The 17,411-nt window shown below is 37.9% G+C and overlaps 1 protein-coding gene across 3 annotated transcripts in view; it reads left to right on the top strand.

The window, feature by feature from the left end:
• Positions 1 to 17,080, top strand: part of Gtf2e1 (general transcription factor IIE subunit 1) — a 33,504-nt gene extending 16,424 nt beyond the window's left edge. For all 3 annotated transcript variants that reach the window (XM_070030126.1, XM_070030127.1, XM_070030128.1), the window contains exons 3-5: positions 4,073 to 4,274; positions 10,864 to 11,105; positions 15,373 to 17,080. In XM_070030126.1, the coding sequence (XP_069886227.1) occupies positions 4,073 to 4,274; positions 10,864 to 11,105; positions 15,373 to 15,797 (869 nt within the window). In that variant the 3' untranslated portion in view covers positions 15,798 to 17,080. The remainder of the gene's footprint in view (positions 1 to 4,072; positions 4,275 to 10,863; positions 11,106 to 15,372) is intronic.
• The last annotated feature ends 331 nt before the right edge of the window (positions 17,081 to 17,411 follow it).

Below are 17,411 nucleotides of genomic sequence, written 5' to 3'. Positions count from 1 at the left end.
CTTCAGATCCCAGCTTCCTTGAATAGCAAGGACTGCAGACAGGAGCCGCTGCTGCCCAACTACAGTATTAACATTTTTAAAGATAAGGAAACTAATGAACTAGATATAGTCAAATTAATAAGTTTCCTTGACAACGTCAAGGAAAAGGAAAGTAAAAGAAGGGATAGGACTGTTGAAGTAGATAGGACACGGTTGAAATTTTAGATAATATTGGGTAGGGATGCTGTGGTGAAGTGACTTTTGAGGAAAGAACTGAAGCACATCAGGAGAGTAGCCATTTGGAAGGAAAGCATTCTGGGCAGAAAGAACAGCACTGAAGTCTCTGTACAGAGCACAGGGTGCGCATTGGGAGACACAGAGGAAGCTGGTTGTGATGGTTTGTAAACCTGTAATGGGAGGGTTAGAGGATTGCCCCTTAGCTCTGTTGACTTCTTTTGCTTTTATGTTTGTCTATTAGGTACTTTGACACATGAAAAATGGAAGTCCTTTTAAAAAAAGAACATAAACCTACTAAACTAGATAACTTGTAAGCTACTAAACTGAATAATTGTCTTCTAAGTATGATTTAGTTCTCCTTGACAGTTCTCCATAAGCACAGACTTTACCAAGTCCCATATTGATAATGTTTTCAAAATTCAACAGATACAGAGAGCTATAATTAATCTTTTTATACTTTTTAAATTGTTGTTATAAAGGTGATATATAGAGGGATTACAGTTCATAAGTCAGGTAATGAATGCATTCTTTTTTGGACAATGTCATACATGCCTTTCTTTCCTTTCTCCCAGTTTTTTCCTCTCATGCCTACCAACAAGTTGTATAGGTCATTTTCAATATAGGATCTCATGAGTACTGTTGCATTTCTTTTACCCAATATTTCTCCATTTCTGTGCCCCTTCCCCTCCCAAAGACAGATAAATGAACAAATAAGACCAAAGAAAACAAACCAAAACCAAGGAAACCCTCTTATTTTCATTTCCTGGACTTCATTTTGATAAATATTATTTTATATGATCAGAGGCACATAGGCATGGCGCCTTTGTGTTTGATCTTATTTAATATGGTTAGTTTTTAACTCCTACATGAATTATATTCTTTATGTTTCTATTGAAGAAGGAAACAGCATGGGAATAAGTAGAGGATAATTCTAAAATCTCTCTAGTAAGTTACTATTTGTTCTTTGTAACTAAATATCAATTCTAGTTTTTTAGTTCTGGTTGGCCCTGAAAAATTAATTCCTTACTATTACCTTCAAATACTTTCTTGGTATACCTGTGGTTGTACCATTTCTGTTTCTCAAGGATTTATTTTTCCTTAATTGGACATATAACTTGACTATCTCCTCACTCTCCTTAATCTCTTTGGATACTCTGGCCTATGTTGCCTTCAGTTACTAGCTATATTTTATGGATTCTTATATCTAAATTTCTAGTATTTTCATAGCTAGTGGAGACAACATGGATTCAGATATATAAAACAACATGGTAACTTCTACTTACGAAGAAAAAGGAACTTGTTCTTCTCTTTATTCTGATAAATGGTATTCTTGTCCAGTTGACTCAGCCAGAATCTGTATGTTTACACCCTTTAGTCAAAGACATGCTATATATGCCTATAATAAAGTTAAATTTGTGAATGTTCTCTCTAACAAAAGGATCCATTTATAGAGTCTCTTGGTGAGGTGGTACTGGACAGACTTAGAGTACTTGGACTTTTGTTGGGTAATTTTTGAGAGGATTAGGGGATAATTATCTTGGACTAGGCACTGTCAAAAAATAAAAGTAATTCTGTGACTGGGTATTTTTTACGTCTCTTACCTGTAAGGTGAGATGAGTAAGGCAAGGCCCAAGTTGTAATTGGTAAAGAAACAGCAGTTACTTGGGTTGCTGGGATCTTTTTTTTTCTGTAGTTTATAGAGTACTTGCATTTGCCTGTCATCATGAGTATAGTGGTTTGGTTCTGTGTCATTTCCATCATGGTTACAGAGAACCCTACCTGATGATAATGAGCTGTGAGATTCTGTTTGACAAATGCCATGCCTGCCTAGGAGTGCTGGGCCACCTCCCTCCTGAGCATGGTGCTCTGTCTGTCTCTGTCTCTGTCTCCCCTCCAGACCCCCCCCCCAATCCCTCTACCTCCCTCTTCCTCCATCTTTCCCTCTCCCTCCTTTTTCTCTTTCCCTCTCTTACTTGTTTGTGGTAGATGTAGAAAATTAGGTATTTTTAGACAACTGGAAGATGGGAAGAAAAACGTTTTAGACAAGGAATATGAATAAAGAATTTGCTTATTATTGGGTGGGTGTGGGATCAGTAAAGAAACCACCAGGAATATATCAATAGGATCAGGTGTTACATTGAAACAGAAATGCCTGGTTTGTTTATTCTGTACCTGAGAAAAAGAGGTTAAGATGGATTATGTATCAGTCACACATGAGGTCTTTCAAAGTTGAATGTTTGAGTTCTTACTAAGTGCCATGTACCAAGTATGCATATTATCTCTTTTAATCCCTCAAGTAAATTTAATCAGAAAGGGAAGATGCATAGCCTTGGTATTGTGAATAAAAAAACCAAACTGGAAATCAAGTGGCTGCTGATACAGACTGTTAGGTGATATTTAAGAATATGAGCTACAGCACAGTAGTTTGAACTGATTTGATTCCCATCCTATCCTCTTAGCTAGTAGTTATATCATCTTGAGCAAATTACTGAGCTCATTGGATCTTCTATATTTTACATACTTGAATGAACAACTATACCAGTCTCAAAGGCTGGCAATACCTGGCACTTTATAAACACTCAGATATGTTAACTGCTGTTATTTTTCTATTCTTTAGCTGTGTGACTTGGAATAAATTCTTGAGAGCCTCAGTTTGACATCACTTTACAAGATTGGTATAAGGATCAAAAAGTATATGTGGAATTGTTTTAGAAACAGCACTATATAAATAGTTACTAATCTCAGATGTTTGTCTTGCTTTGGTATGTAAAGAAAGGACTCTGGCTGGATTATGGTGTCTTAGGGTCAAATTCCTCAAGGTCTTGAATGTTAGGATGAGAAATTCAAATTTCATGCTGTGAGCATTAGAAATTCAGTTATCAAATAGACTGTAGAAAAGGAAAAGGAGATGATGAAGTAGTGGTTTAGGAAACTTGGAATTGTAGAAGGAAAACATAGACTCAAGGATTATGTTTAGGAAGCCCTTTTAGGCTGTAATGATGATCTAGCTTAGCGAAATGATAGTAGATGTGAAAAATCTAGAGGTTTCTAAGGAATTATTGTAGTTCTAAGTTGGGTGTTAGGGATATTAAAAATATATAATAAATTGATTATATTTAATAGATACAAATGGTTAGTAAGCATAAAGAGCCCTGTAGTGACATACAGGATGACTGGAATCTCTTAATTTTAGGTATTTATTTGGTTCTTCCTGTAATAGAAAACCAATTGGGTAGCATGTTAAAAGGAAACTGTTTGGCAAGGGATACAAGTACAATGATAAGCTATAAAGGTTTGAACTGTAGGCTAAAATAAATGTAAATATCTTAGAAATATTAGGATTAAAAACTGGTAGGAATGATACGGGACACTGGTGGCTCATTCCTCTAATCCTAGCTACTCAGGAGGCTGAGAACTGAGGAGCACAGGTCAAAGCCAGCCTGGGCAGGAAAGTCTGTGAGATTTATTCCAGTAAACTACTCAGAAAATGCCAGAAGTGGTGCTGTGGCTCAAGTGGTAGAGTGCTAGCTTTGAGAAAAAGAATCTCAGGGAGAGCACCTAGGCCCTGAATTCAAGCCCCAGGACTGGCATCCCTTCCCCCTCCCCCCCCAAAAGAAAAAACTTTTGAAATGCATAAAAAAGAGAACTATTAAGAAGAAATGGGTAGACAGATGGTAAAGTTAACAAAATGATCATCGCAGAATCTAAATGGTGGAAACATGGGTGTCCACTGTGAGATTCTTTCAAGTTTTTAAACATATTTGAATATTTTAATAGTATGTTGAGATTAGCTCTTTGCTAATAGCTTGTCTGGAAGATTTCACCTCCCTAACCTGAGACTTTGTTTTTTCTGTAGGAACTTTCCACTGTACTTTTTGCCATACAGAGGTAGAAGAGGATGAATCAGCAATGCCCAAAAAAGATGCGCGCACACTTTTGGCAAGGTTTAATGAACAAATTGAGCCCATTTATGCATTGCTTCGGGAGACAGAGGATGTGAACTTGGCCTATGAAATACTTGAGCCAGAACCCACAGAAATCCCAGCCCTGAAACAGAGGTAAGTGGTGGCCCTGTGCTCTTACCAAGAGCTTTTTAATAATTTCCCTTGTTTTAACTTTGAGGATCAAGATTGGGTAAGTAACTTCCTAGCGTACTAAAGAGTATGCCACATAGAATCTGAGCTCTGTTGTGTTTGTTTATCTTAGTAACTTGTGCTTGTAATGAAATGTATTTGTACTGAATAGAGAACATTGTGAATCTTTGGCAAAATATTCAGTTAGGTTAACTTCTGCAACTTATTCTGCTTGAGCCTGAAGCAACTCAGCCAACTATTGGCCAATCCACCTTTTTTTTTGACTTGCAGCATTTGGTTTCCCACTTCAAAACATTTACACATTTTGTCTTAGTTTTTTTTTTTTTGTTTTTTTTTTTTGTCAGTTGTGGGGCTTGAACTCGTGGCCTGGGCCCTGTCCCTGAACTCTTCTGCTCAAGGCTAGCGCTCTACCACTTTAAGCCATAGCTCCACTTCGAGTTTTCTGTTAATTAATTGGAGATAAGAGTCTCACAAGGGCTGGGAAGGTGGCTCAGTGGTACAGTTCTTGCCTTGCATGCATGAGGCCCTGGGTTTGATTCCTCAGCACTACATAAGCAGAAAAAACTGGAAGTGGCACTGTGGCTCAAGTGGTAGAGCGCTAGCCTTGAGCTGAAGAGCTGAGGGACGCTCCTAGTCCCAGAGTACAGGTCCCATGACTGACATAAATAAATAAATAAATAAAGTAAAAAAAAAAAAAAAAGAGTCTCACAGACTTTGCTTCCCCAGGCTAGCTTTGAATCACAGTCCTCATATCTCAGCCTCCTGAGTAGCTAGGATTACAGGCTTGAGCCACCAGTGCTCATTCAGCTTCTGGCCTTAGTTTTTTAAGTGCAAGTTTCTTGAGGGTTTGTACTTTTAACACTGGCTTCCTTTTTTTTTTTTTTTTCCCCAAATCAGGGTACTTGATTTGAATTACAGAGGCAGTTTTAGTTCTGCCATGCCATAAAATGTGGTTGTATTCTACCCTTTTTTCTCTCCTCTTTCCCATTGTGAATTTATAGTCACCAACTACTATAGAGCTGGACAGTCAAGGCATATAGTTTTTTAGAGCAGCTCTTAGTATGTTATTTCCTGTAGTGGAAATGTTTTAGAATAGTGAGTCTTGTGCAAATTGAATTTCTTTCATAAAAATAATCTAGACACATAGAAATCTTTGTATCTATATGTTATTATATTTTCTGATTAACTCCATGTATTAATTAGAATGTCTTTGTCTATGATAATAGAAAATCCAACTAGAAGTAGATTGAACAATAAAAAAATTGTCTTTGATGAGATGCTCTGAAGCAGTATAATTCAGTATATTAATAGCATTCTGAAGGAGCTATGTTTGTTCCATCTTTATCTCTGTTGAGCTCAGTCTCTTGGTTGTCTTTTTGGAATGGTATGGGGAACTAGTTTAATGTGTTCATGTGTTTCCAGGTTATTACCTGCAGATAAATAATCCAAATGCAGAAAAATGGACTATATCTTTTTATTTTAAGACTGAAGAAGGCTTTCCCAGAGTGCCCCTTTAATTTGTCTGTCAGTCACTGATTTATTTGGGTCCTTACTGGGGTTTGAAATGCAGGCTTTGTACTTTCTAGGCAAGCAAGCACTCTTTATTATTATATGCTTACTTTTAAACCAGCATCTGGCAAAGAAAAAGTTTTACCTTCTTGGACTAAAGAAGGTCTCAGAGTTCTTTAGAGCAACTAGTCCCTGGTATTTGAATAAAGTCAGTAAGCAATGATGAGAAGAGCCGCTGTTGGCAGGAGCTATCATCTACAACATAGGTAGCCTTAAGTTTTTGTTACTGTCACTTTTATCAAGTTTGCTTTTTTTTTTCAGCCCACCTAAGTTATACTGCTGCTCTAACCTAGAAGGAAACCTATAAGAAAAATTGCTTTTATGAAAACATGTATAGTTATATATGTATATGTATATATATATATATTCTGCCTTCTACACAGTAACAATAGTTTCAGACTTTTTTTTTCTACTTTTAGTCATTCATCCTGTTTGCCAAAATGCTTCCCACTATAGTAGCATTTTATCACAGTCTGCCTCCTATTTCAGCATCTTTGAGTAACCCTGACGTCATGACTCAGGCTAGTTGCAGTGGTACAGCAACACCAGAAGCCCAGCAGCAGTATGCTGTGATCAAGTCACCTTGTCAGGAATGATTGTGACTCTAGAAGTGACAGGTCAGAAAGCAGGGGAAATGAACTGATCAAGAAAAAGAAAACTTCATAGTCTGATCATCAAGGAAGAAGGGTAACAGGAAATGGAGACACACAAGAAAGACAGAATGGAGTTCCTAGAGCTGCCAGCCATAACAAAGTAGTTGGGAATAACCATTGGAACTAAATTAGAAGATGTTATTTTGACTCAGATGGTCCCACCAAGCATCTGTTATATCCACTACCTAGATATAATACTCTGGAGTGGAATTGATTTGGCCTTTCTGTTCTGTAGGAGCTCTCTAAGTTCTATAATAGCTCCTCCTGCCTTAGGGACATAATAACCCATCTTCCCCCAAGTATAAGAAAGGAAGCATCAAGTGTCCAAGAGCTCAGAGACAACATTTTTTTGTTTGAATGTTTGTTTTAATATGGGATTTAATGACTGCCATCAGTTAAATGTTAATGTCCTAGGTCAGATACTTCAGGGGCAGTAATCAGCAAGCCTAATCCAGAAGTTGATGGGCAGTTTTAGCCTTTCAACAGGTCAACCCATTGGTGATTCTTCAAAGTTTTTCTGTCTTTCTCAAGGAATTCCTTGTTTGCTTTAATCTTCTCTTTTCCATCATCTTTTATACTTATGTTAAAAATCTTTTAAAATGTAGTTTAGAAAGACTGGGTTTATTTCTCAGTGATAGAGCACATGCTTAGCATGTACAAGGCCTTTGGTTTATTTCTAGTACCCCACCTCCTCCCAAGTAATCTATTTTGATGTGATACAATGCTCTTATAAGTCTTATCTTTTGAAAGTTCTAAAAAACAATTTGAAAAACACTCAACCATGATTATCCTTGTCAAATTCGATAAAAATATGCACATTTTCTCCATAGAAGAAATGTAAATATACAGAAGAAATGAATGTAGTTGTCTCTTATCCAGATTTTTTTTTTAGTGGCACATCACCTTGGCAGGTAATTTACGGTTTGTGTCTGTAGTAAAGGTAAAATAAAATTTGTAGAGTTAACTATGGTTAAAAATATGTCCTTGACAGTATTTTCACAATAAAAAAAAGTAACTTAAAAAAAATATGTTCTTGAAAAAAGTTTAAGACATATTTCAAATGGGATTACATTTCTGCTGTTTTGGGCTGAGAGCAGTGGTTTTTGCTCGTAATCCCTGAATCGCATCTACTTGGGAGACAGTGATTGGGAGGATTACAGTTTGAGGCCAGCCCCAGGCAAAAAGTGAGTAGGACCCAATCTCAGCATAAATATCTGGGTGTGTTGGAATATATTTGTAATTGCAGCTACACGGAGATAGAGATGTGAGGATCAAAGTCCAGACCAGTCCTGGAGAAAAATGGGAAACAGTGTTTGAAAAAAATAACTAAAGCAAAAAGGGCTGGAAGAGCAGCTGAAGTAGTAGAGCACTTACTTACGTAGTAAGTGTGAGGCCTGAAGCCCTGAGTTCAAAACCTTAACATCATTCAAAAAAATAAAAATTTAAATTAAAAATTCTATTGTCTCAAACTGAATTAAAATCGACCTTGAATTTCTATACCAGAAAACTGAAAACAAAAGACTGGTATTCGGGCTGGGAAGGTAGCTCAGTGGTAGAGTGCTTGCCTTGCATGCCTGAGGCCCTGGGTTCGATTCCTCAACACCACATAAGCAAAAAGAAAAAAGCTGGAAGTGGTGCTGTGGCTCAAGTGGTAGAGCACTAGCCTTGAGCTGAAGAGCTGAGGGACAGCGCCCAGGCCCAGAGTTCAGGCCCCATGACCGGACCGCCCCCTCCCCCTCCAAAAAAAGACTAGTATTCATTGTAGTTGTCCTATTCTTTCTAATTTTCTTGTTTTCTCTATTACAAGTACTTTTTATGCATTTATGAGATAGTCCTCAGTTAACGTTAAAGAGAGTATAATGAAAACCATGTTTAGGATTATGGATAAAGAGAAACTAGCGTCAGAATTGAGTGAGTGAGTCATTCAGGAGGCTGGATGAAGAAAAGACATAATGTAGTTTGCCAGGTGAGAGCTTTAGAACCATGCCTTTCTTGTCTTTCCTAAGCAGAGTTAACTAAGTTGGAGGGAGACAATTTGGGACAGAGAAGTCTAGGAGCAGGCTCAGCGTTATAGGATAAGGAAGCTGGCTGAGGATAGAAGAGACATAGAAAGGAGGGAAATAAATGGGTGAGGGAGGATAGTGGGAATGTAGAGAGTAAGCACAAAAAAAAAAAAATTAGGAGAGAAGAGAAAGAAAAGGAAATGTTGGTGAGGGGGGAAACAAAATTTTCAAAAAGCCAGTATACACAAAAGTAAGAGTCAGATTACAGTGAAGGCCACCACCCAGCCTTTCAAAAGACAACAGATAGTGATACCAAAGAAGGATACTCTTAGGAGCCCAACGGCACAATGCCTCTAATCATGTAAAATAATACATCAAAATGAAAAAAAAACAAAACCCCAAAAGACAATAGAACAACTAGGGATGGTTAAAATCAAGACAAACAGTACATGGTACAAAAAGTAACATCAGATGAATGCAGAAATAGAAGTAGAGAAAACCAATTACATGCAGCTGTAGCAGGAGACCTCAAAATACAGCAAGACAAATAGATGGATTGGCTATATTTAGAAAGACTCAGAGTGGGAGAACAAGTAAGTGGTAGCGAGTGGGAGCAAGGAGACAAACAAGAAGGAAGCAGGCAAAAGAAGTGGTTGAGACATGGAAAGATAGACTGGGTGCCAGGAAGAAAAGGGTGTGGGAAAGGGTGGCTCTGAAGTAGCTGTATAGTGAGAACAAGGGAAAGAACACAAAGACAGTAGCTGAAGGCATGGATTAGATGACTGCATCAACATGGGTTGAACAACTGGAAAGAGATGTTTGATTGCACAAGTAGCAGTGGTCCTGTAGATAACAGAGCCTAGGCAGGCGAAATGGTTACTTCCAGAGGATGGTCAGAAACACAGTGTCTGAGGGAGTGGCCTAATAGGTCATTCAGATAGATGGACAAAGATAGACATCAGAGAAACCTACTACACATGAGGTAGAAAGTCCAGGTAGATAAGAGGAGCAATGGTATATGCAGAAAAAATAAGGGACTAAAATGAAGGACGATAAGTGGTTTTTGAGGTGACAAGATAAGTGAAGTATTTGCTGTGACAGTGAGGCAGATTCCACACAGGAGATAGTCTAGGATCCACAGGAAAGATTGACAGAAATGAGAGAGAAGGAGAAACGTAGGTCAAGTGGACACTGAAAAGGACATAGCAAAACGTATGCGTTGATCATGTACTTTAGGAATCACAGCAGTAGCTTATGGTATAAAACACACAGAGCAGGGGAATTCTGTGTAGAAGTTGCGGTGAAAAGTGTCATTTGCAGGCAGAGAAAGATAAGGCATGAGCTCAGGCAGAGTCAGGTATATCCAAAGGCATTTTTAATAGCTAAAAGAATCCAGGGAAACAAAACATCTGAAAGATGAGACTCTTGGTTCAATTCTAGAGATGGAGAAACTAAATGACTAGAGAAAGCTAAGTAACATGCTAACAGCAAAGAAGGTCTTGGGGAACAAAACAAAATAGACTGAGAAACAGGTCACAATCCCTGTGGAACAGAAACAATGGTTGGGACAGATAAGATTGACAAGTTTCAATCAAAATTTGTCAATCAAATTTTGGTTGAAAACAGGCTGGATCTGTACAGAGATTTGGATGTGCCTTACTCAGTAGCAAGTGGCAGGATAATGTTAATTTCAAGTTAGGTCCTGCTGTGTGAAATACTTTTCTAACTTCCACTTTGAATTATTCTGAGTTGAACTAAGTATTTCTTAATACAACGCTTTATTTTGTCTTCATTTTTGAAAAAACAAATTTCTTATGAAAGATGTTATTGGTAGATGTTTTGTTTTTCTTTGTGCTAGATTAGTGTTTTTATTTATCTTTAAAAAATTTTTATAGTAAGAAAACTTGACAGCTTTATTGAGTAAGTGAGTAACTAAGCAAGTAGGCAAACAGACAAGCAGAAAGGCAGGGGCACACTCTAGCAGAGTGTGTGTGTGCTCTCAAAGGGAAACACATCTTGGTTGGTGTTTTTAAGTGGATCATGTCACCATGTCATTTTCCCCTCCCCCAAGTAGATTTATTGAAATATCTCAATGTGTAAAACTTCACTCATTTGTATACATCAAATGATCTAGTATTTGAGGACCTTACAAACAAACACAATGCTCTGATCCATGCAGCTTTCCCCTAGAATTGTAGATTTCTAGATATGATTATGTGGTTGCTAGATAGCATTTACTCTGAATACTTCAGTAATCACTAGCCGCCCTTTTTCCCAACACTAAGACTTGACTTTTTCTTCTTCTTGTTCTTTAATCTTTTTAAATAGCAAGGATCGAGCAGCAACTACTGCGGGAGCTGCTGGCCTGGCAGGGGGGCACCACCGGGAAGCATGGACCAGCAAGGGCCCCTCCTATGAGGACTTATACACGCAGAATGTTGTCATTAACATGGACGACCAAGAAGACGTTCATCGAACCTCACTGGAAGGAAAATCTGCCAAAGAGAGGCCTATTTGGTTGAGAGAGAGCACTGTTCAAGGAGCCTATGGTTCTGAGGACATGAAGGAAGGTAAGAGTAGATATCTGTAAGATGGATGCATCTTGGGTTCAGTGGAAAATGAACTAGGTTTAGTGGACAGTTCTTAATTTTATTGATAACTTATTGTACTCACCTTACAAATAGTTGCACTGTATCAGGAAGGAAGAAAATCAGTAGTAGGAATTATAATCAGGATACCTATATACTTGTATTGCCCTTCACCTTAGTCAAATAGCTTTTTAAATCTATTTTTAAATTTGAAAAATTATAATGTCTTTATCTTATTGTCATGGGAAAATCTCATTCTGCCCAAGGTAGCCAAATTCATCTCCAAAGTTCATTTCTTTATTTTACTGAATTGGGAGCTATAAGGACATACCTAACCTTCCTCCCCACACACTTTTTTATTCTTGCAGTACTGGGGCTTGAACTCAGATCCTTGCACTTGCCAGGCAGGTACTGTACCACGTGAGACACTCCCTAAGCCCCATTCTTTTTTTTTTCTGCCCTGGGCTAGCCTGGACTGCAATCCTATTGACACTTCCCCACATACCTGGGATGACAAGTGTGTTCCACCAAATTTTTTTTATTGGGTGAGATGGGTGTCTCCAGAAACTTTTTTTTGGGGGGGTGGGGAGAGTCTGGTCGTGGGGCCTGAACTCTGGGCCTGGGCCTGGGTGTTGTCCCTCAGCTCAAGGCCAGCACTCTACCACTTGAGCCACAGCGCCACTTCCGGCTTTTTTTTTTCCTGCTTATGTGGTGCTGAGGAATTGAACCCAGGGTCTCAGGCAAGCACTCTACCACTGAGCCACCTTCCCAGCCCCTCCGGAAACTTTTTGTCTGCTTGGCCTTACCTCTGATGCTCCTGGATCTTAGGCCTTCTGAATAGCTAGAAGTAGAGACATACTAGTCCAAAATTGTTAATATTATTTCCTTGTAAATATTAAGGACTTGTGCTACCTGAAATATATACAAAATATATACAAGGACTTGTGCTATCTGAAATATATACAAAATATATACAAAAAAGGATTGGGATTCTTACAGTCCAAGAAGATTGATAAATTAAATTCTGTGAGCCAGAAATGGTTGACAATGGCATTATCTTTACAAGTTTGAGAACTGAGATTTTACTTGGAAGCCCTACTGTAAGTTACTGGATTCAAGATTGAGGTGGTAATATAGAAAATAGGAGCCTAAGACTGGATAAAAACTATTCAGAAACAGGAAAGCAGAGGTAACAGGGAATATCTATCTATACCTCTATTATATTTCTCCAGTCCAGTTCCTAGGTTTATATCCATACTAGTGTCTGAATGCTAGGAATTCATCAATAACTGAAAAATCTCTCTATCTCTGTTTGCCTTTTTTAGAATGTTATGTGTTTTGAATATGTATGTAATGCCAAAAGCATGTAATTTTGGTGTGATTCTCTTTTTTTTTTTTTTCTTGAGTTGCTTGGGCTTAAATTCAGGGCCTACTACTTGAGCCACATCTTTAGCCCTTTCTGTGATATTTTATCAGAAAGAAAAATTCTCTGACAACTGTTCCTTAGTCTCCCTTCTCCTCACTAATTAGCTTGCTATGTTTAGTTATTTTGATTCAAGTTGTTTTAGATTATATAGTAGTTAGGCTGTCTGTTTAATAGATTTGTTTTTCCTGGCTTGGCTTCTTGCCAAATCTTCATTCCTTTGAACTTAGAAACAAAATTAAATGTCGTAAAACTGTTGTTAACCAATATTTTATAGTTAAAATCTTAAGTTTAATACTTGATATTTACAGTTACTTAAAATAGTAGAATAGAACTTGTATGGGCTTATGTAAGTCATCTAGTCTACTCAAATTCTCTCTGCAAAATGGGATAGAATTTGTCTAGTACTAGACAAATTTAGATTTGGCTCTATCTAATGAATGCATAAAGCAAACCTTACTTGTTCTATACTTTCTTATTCTCAAACTTCAAATTATTTTGATATCTTTTTGGATTTTGATAGAACTTCAGTCATGTCATCACTGTACTGAAAGTTTTAATTCCTTTTGGTTCTGTGTTCGTTATGAAAAACTACCTATACCCTTGGTTTTTGTTTTGTTTTTTTTCCAGACCATATTGAATCCTAGCATATTTTACTTGAAACCTAATGACAAAGCAGCACATCTTGTTTTTATATAGCTAAATCATGAATGATGTCTTATTTCCATTATCTGTTTGGTTTTTCCTTTTTCATTTGTTGCTTTGGTTCTGGAAGCATGGATAGGGAGTAGTATCCTGTCCTGCCCCATATCTGACTTGGTCTGGCCTTCAATCCATTTTAGATGATCTTTCTGTATTACATTTCCTTGCAGTTGCCTCTATAAAAATCTGCTACCTTTCTTCCCACTTTTGTAACCTTTGGCTCATCTGTTTTTTGCTATAGCTCAGCCAATGAGCTCCAGAATTGCTTAGTAGCATCCATGGTTAGACTCACAGCATTCCTTACCCTTTTGTGGTTATTTGTTGTTGCTTCCACTGCATTACTGCTGTGGAAGTCAGAACTCTAGGGAGGAAGTACTCCCTAGAGCTTTAAACATTTTTCAAGTGGTTACATTTGATTTTAATTCTCTCTTTGGCATCCACGTCATCATAAGCATGTTTTCTCTCTGACCTCCTTTTCTCTCTTACATGCCCAGTCTCTCATTTAGGAGTTAAATGTCTAGCATTCCAGCTAATACTTCTTGTGTGTTAACGGAGAGGCTTTTTACCTCATCCACGTCCAGAGTTGGCCCAGAGTCTTCTCTTGACAGTAATAGAAGATAACACTTTCCCAGGTGCCAGACCCGTACTAAGCACTTCATGTTTACTTTGTTGCCACAATAATTAAGTGAATAATTGTTATTATTATTTTGGTTGGTTTTGGGGCTTGAACTCTGGGCCTGGGTGCTTTCCCTGAGCTCTTCAACTCAGGGCTAGCACTCTACCACTTGAGCCATAGTGCCACTTCTGGTTTTTCTGGTGGTTAATTGGAGATAAGAGTCTCATGGACTTTGCTGCCCCGGCTGGGTTTGAACCTCGATCCTCAGATCTCAGCCCTCTAAGTAGCTAGGATTACAGGCATAAGCCACCAGTGCTTGGCTGACTCATTCTTGAACATGAGAAAATCAAAGAAAAGAGAGAGAGAGATAATATGATTTGACCAAAATCACACAACTAAGAAGTATTAGGTATTTGATTTAAGGGAATTTGATACCATGTACCACTTTTAAACCTTTTATATATGCTTATATATGGTGTTATTAAAGTGCAAAATGCTTGAAAAAACAAGTTTGACCTGAAGTATATTCATTAAGATATGTACATAAAATAAGAGATGTGGAAGGATATTTACTCCTGAAATTAGCTACCTTTCCATAAAGACTTCAAAGTGTGCTTAGTTTGCCTCAGGAAAATAAAACTACCATTTTTGACCCATTTATCAATACTTAGCAGAGGTAGATATCATCTAGGTACCATGGATATCAGTGAATGAAGAAGGCAAATATCTGGTTAATCCTCTGTCCTTGGAACGGAGATGACAAACAGTATACATAAGTTATTCACTAAATAACTGAAAATGAGTATGGTGGGGAAAACAAGGTGTTGATAAGGTGGCATTTGAATCAAGTTATAGAAGATAGAAGGGAGTATATGGTATGGAAACCTAGAGGAGAGATTTTAGGCTGAGGGGTGAGTTCGAATGTTCTGAGGTAGAAGTGTCTGGTACATACAAAGAATACCATGGAGGCCACTGCAGCTAGAGCAGAGTAAGGAGAAGGAGAAATAGCTGTGAGAGACAGGTGGCCAGGAGAGGCTGCAAATTACATTGGACCTTATAGGCCATTGAAAGGCCTTTGGCTTTTACTAAACAAGATCAGAAGCCATGCTTTGCTATCTGCTATGCCTGGCCCCTCATAGACATTATTTCATCTGTTCTTATTCAGAGCCTTAGGAGGTACATCCTTTTATCACCCCATTTTACAGAAAAGTTACTGACATTTAGAGAGTAAGTAACTTCCTCAAGATAGACAGCTCAACTGGAGAAGAACCAAGACTCAAATCCATACTATTTTACCTGCAAAACCCATGGGCTGCAATTAGGTTCAGTTTATAAGAAATATTTTTAATATTTGATGGGACAGCAGCTCCAGAAATGGAAGCAATGGAGTCTGTGTTTTTTTATTATATTATCATCTATATAATATTTGTTCAAGTATATATTTGATTAGCCATAAAGGAATGTTCTTTCTGTGTAAGGATCTTGACTTTCTGGGTTTTAACCCTCAGGTGGCATAAATATGGACACGTTCCAGGAGCGAGAGGATGGCCGGGCTGGGCCTGATGACAACGAGGAAGTCATGCGAGCACTCCTCATTCATGAGAAGAAGACTACCTCCGTGACAGCTGGCTCAGTGGGGACAGCGGCTCCTGTGACTGCCGCCAATGGCAGTGACTCAGAGAGCGAGACCAGCGAGTCAGATGATGACTCTCCACCCCGACCTGCTGCTGTGACTGCCCGTCGGGAAGAAGATGAAGACGAGGATGATGAGTTTGAGGAAGTAACAGATGACCCAACTGTCACAGTGGCTGGCCGTCCTTTCTCCTATAGTGAAGTGAGCCAGCGGCCAGAGCTTGTGACCCAGATGACACCAGAAGAGAAAGAAGCATACATAGCAATGGGACAGCGCATGTTTGAGGACCTCTTTGAGTGAGCTTTCCCTACCTTTCCTTCCTGTCTGTAATGCTCATTTCCAAAAGACACCCCCACCCTTGAAGAAAAGTGTAAGTGGTTTCCTCTTCCTCTTCATGTGAAGAATACTTGTTAATGTAGCACAAAAGAAAACGGGAAAGTGATTTTTTTCATGCTAGATACTTCTTACCAAGGTAGTTGGCTGTAAGAATTCTCTTTCCTGCCATCACTACAGTATTATTATTTTGCTGTATTTTCTTGTGTTTCCTTTTCTAATGTTTTTATTTTAACTTTTTAAGATACATTTTTCTCCCTCTGAAATACTTGGGCACATCCATAGGTCATTTCTTCCTAACTACAGAAACCTACCACAATGAGTTACAGTAATTCAGTAGTGCCATCTTTTTTATCTGTTCTGACCAAACCTGTCAACAATTTCTTACATTGCTACCAACCAAAGCATCTTGCCAATAGGCAGACCTCTTATTAAGGAAAGTAATTCCTAATACTTAATCTTTTCCCCCAAATTAAGGTTAGACTCAATGTGTAAGGGGAAGTGACTTGTATACACAGGATAGACATGTCCGAATCTTATGATGTCTGAACCAGAATTAGTGTCTTTACAACTGATGAGATAGGTCAATTCTGTTATTTTGAAATTAGGAAAAAAGCACCAAAAAAGGGCCAAGGGCTAAAGAGTAGAAATCACTAGCAACAGTGTCTTATAACAGCTTGGGTTTGTTCTGATTTGAAAATCCTTTCAGTAAAGCTGAAATTGGTCCCATTTTTATCCTTCTATAGACCTCTTGTGAGTGCTATAAATGGAGACCATTCCAGCAGAAATCAACCTAGAACAATGAATCGTTCCACTCTCGTTTCTTTTTTAACATTTTCTTCTTTAACATCATTGAAGGCTTTGTATTTTGATTCTTGCCATATGTTTTAGTTCATCCAGTATGTTGTTGAGCATTGTAACCTCAAAAAAAAAAAAAAGTAGTTTACTTGGGTTCTGATCTGTAGTATGGTATTATTCCTAATGGACAGAGCTTTGAAATAAAGGATTTTCATATAAATATCTGCAACAATTTTTCTTGTATTTTTCTTTGCATTGTAATTTTACATATTTTATCATTTGTTAGAACATACATGGAGGTAAGATAACATTTTAGAGCATCTGAGCCTTGTACACAGTGATGTTTCATCTCCATGGGTTATATTAATGACTGCATATTGACAATAAATCTATTTTATACTGATTGAAATTTCTTAATTTCCAGGTCTGTAACATCTTGGAGCATAATTAAAATGTATACTCTTTCCATTAATGAAAGTCAAAGATTTTTTTCTCTTACTAGTCATAGTTTTTCATTGAATAGGTGCAATTGTGTGTAATCTAAACTTTCTGGCAATGAATTGCCTCAAGAATGAACTTCCTGTATATATCTCTTATACCTGAGAAATAGTGTTTTTCAATATTTTAAATATGGTTTTTCAACTTTATAACTATAGCGTTAAAGGGACTATTTTTTTCCTACTGCACTACTGTGTTGAATGATCCACTGTGGCCGCAGATGACCTAGGCTTGTATCTGATGAGACTACTTTCAATTCCACCCTTGAAGTTGAAGCCTCTGCTT

Source organism: Dipodomys merriami, unplaced genomic scaffold, assembly GCF_024711535.1.
Source record: "Dipodomys merriami isolate MVZ:Mamm:240054 unplaced genomic scaffold, mDipMer1.0.p SCAF_2, whole genome shotgun sequence".
NCBI classification, from domain to species: Eukaryota; Metazoa; Chordata; class Mammalia; order Rodentia; family Heteromyidae; genus Dipodomys; species Dipodomys merriami.
This window is presented reverse-complemented; position numbering and strand designations above follow the sequence as displayed.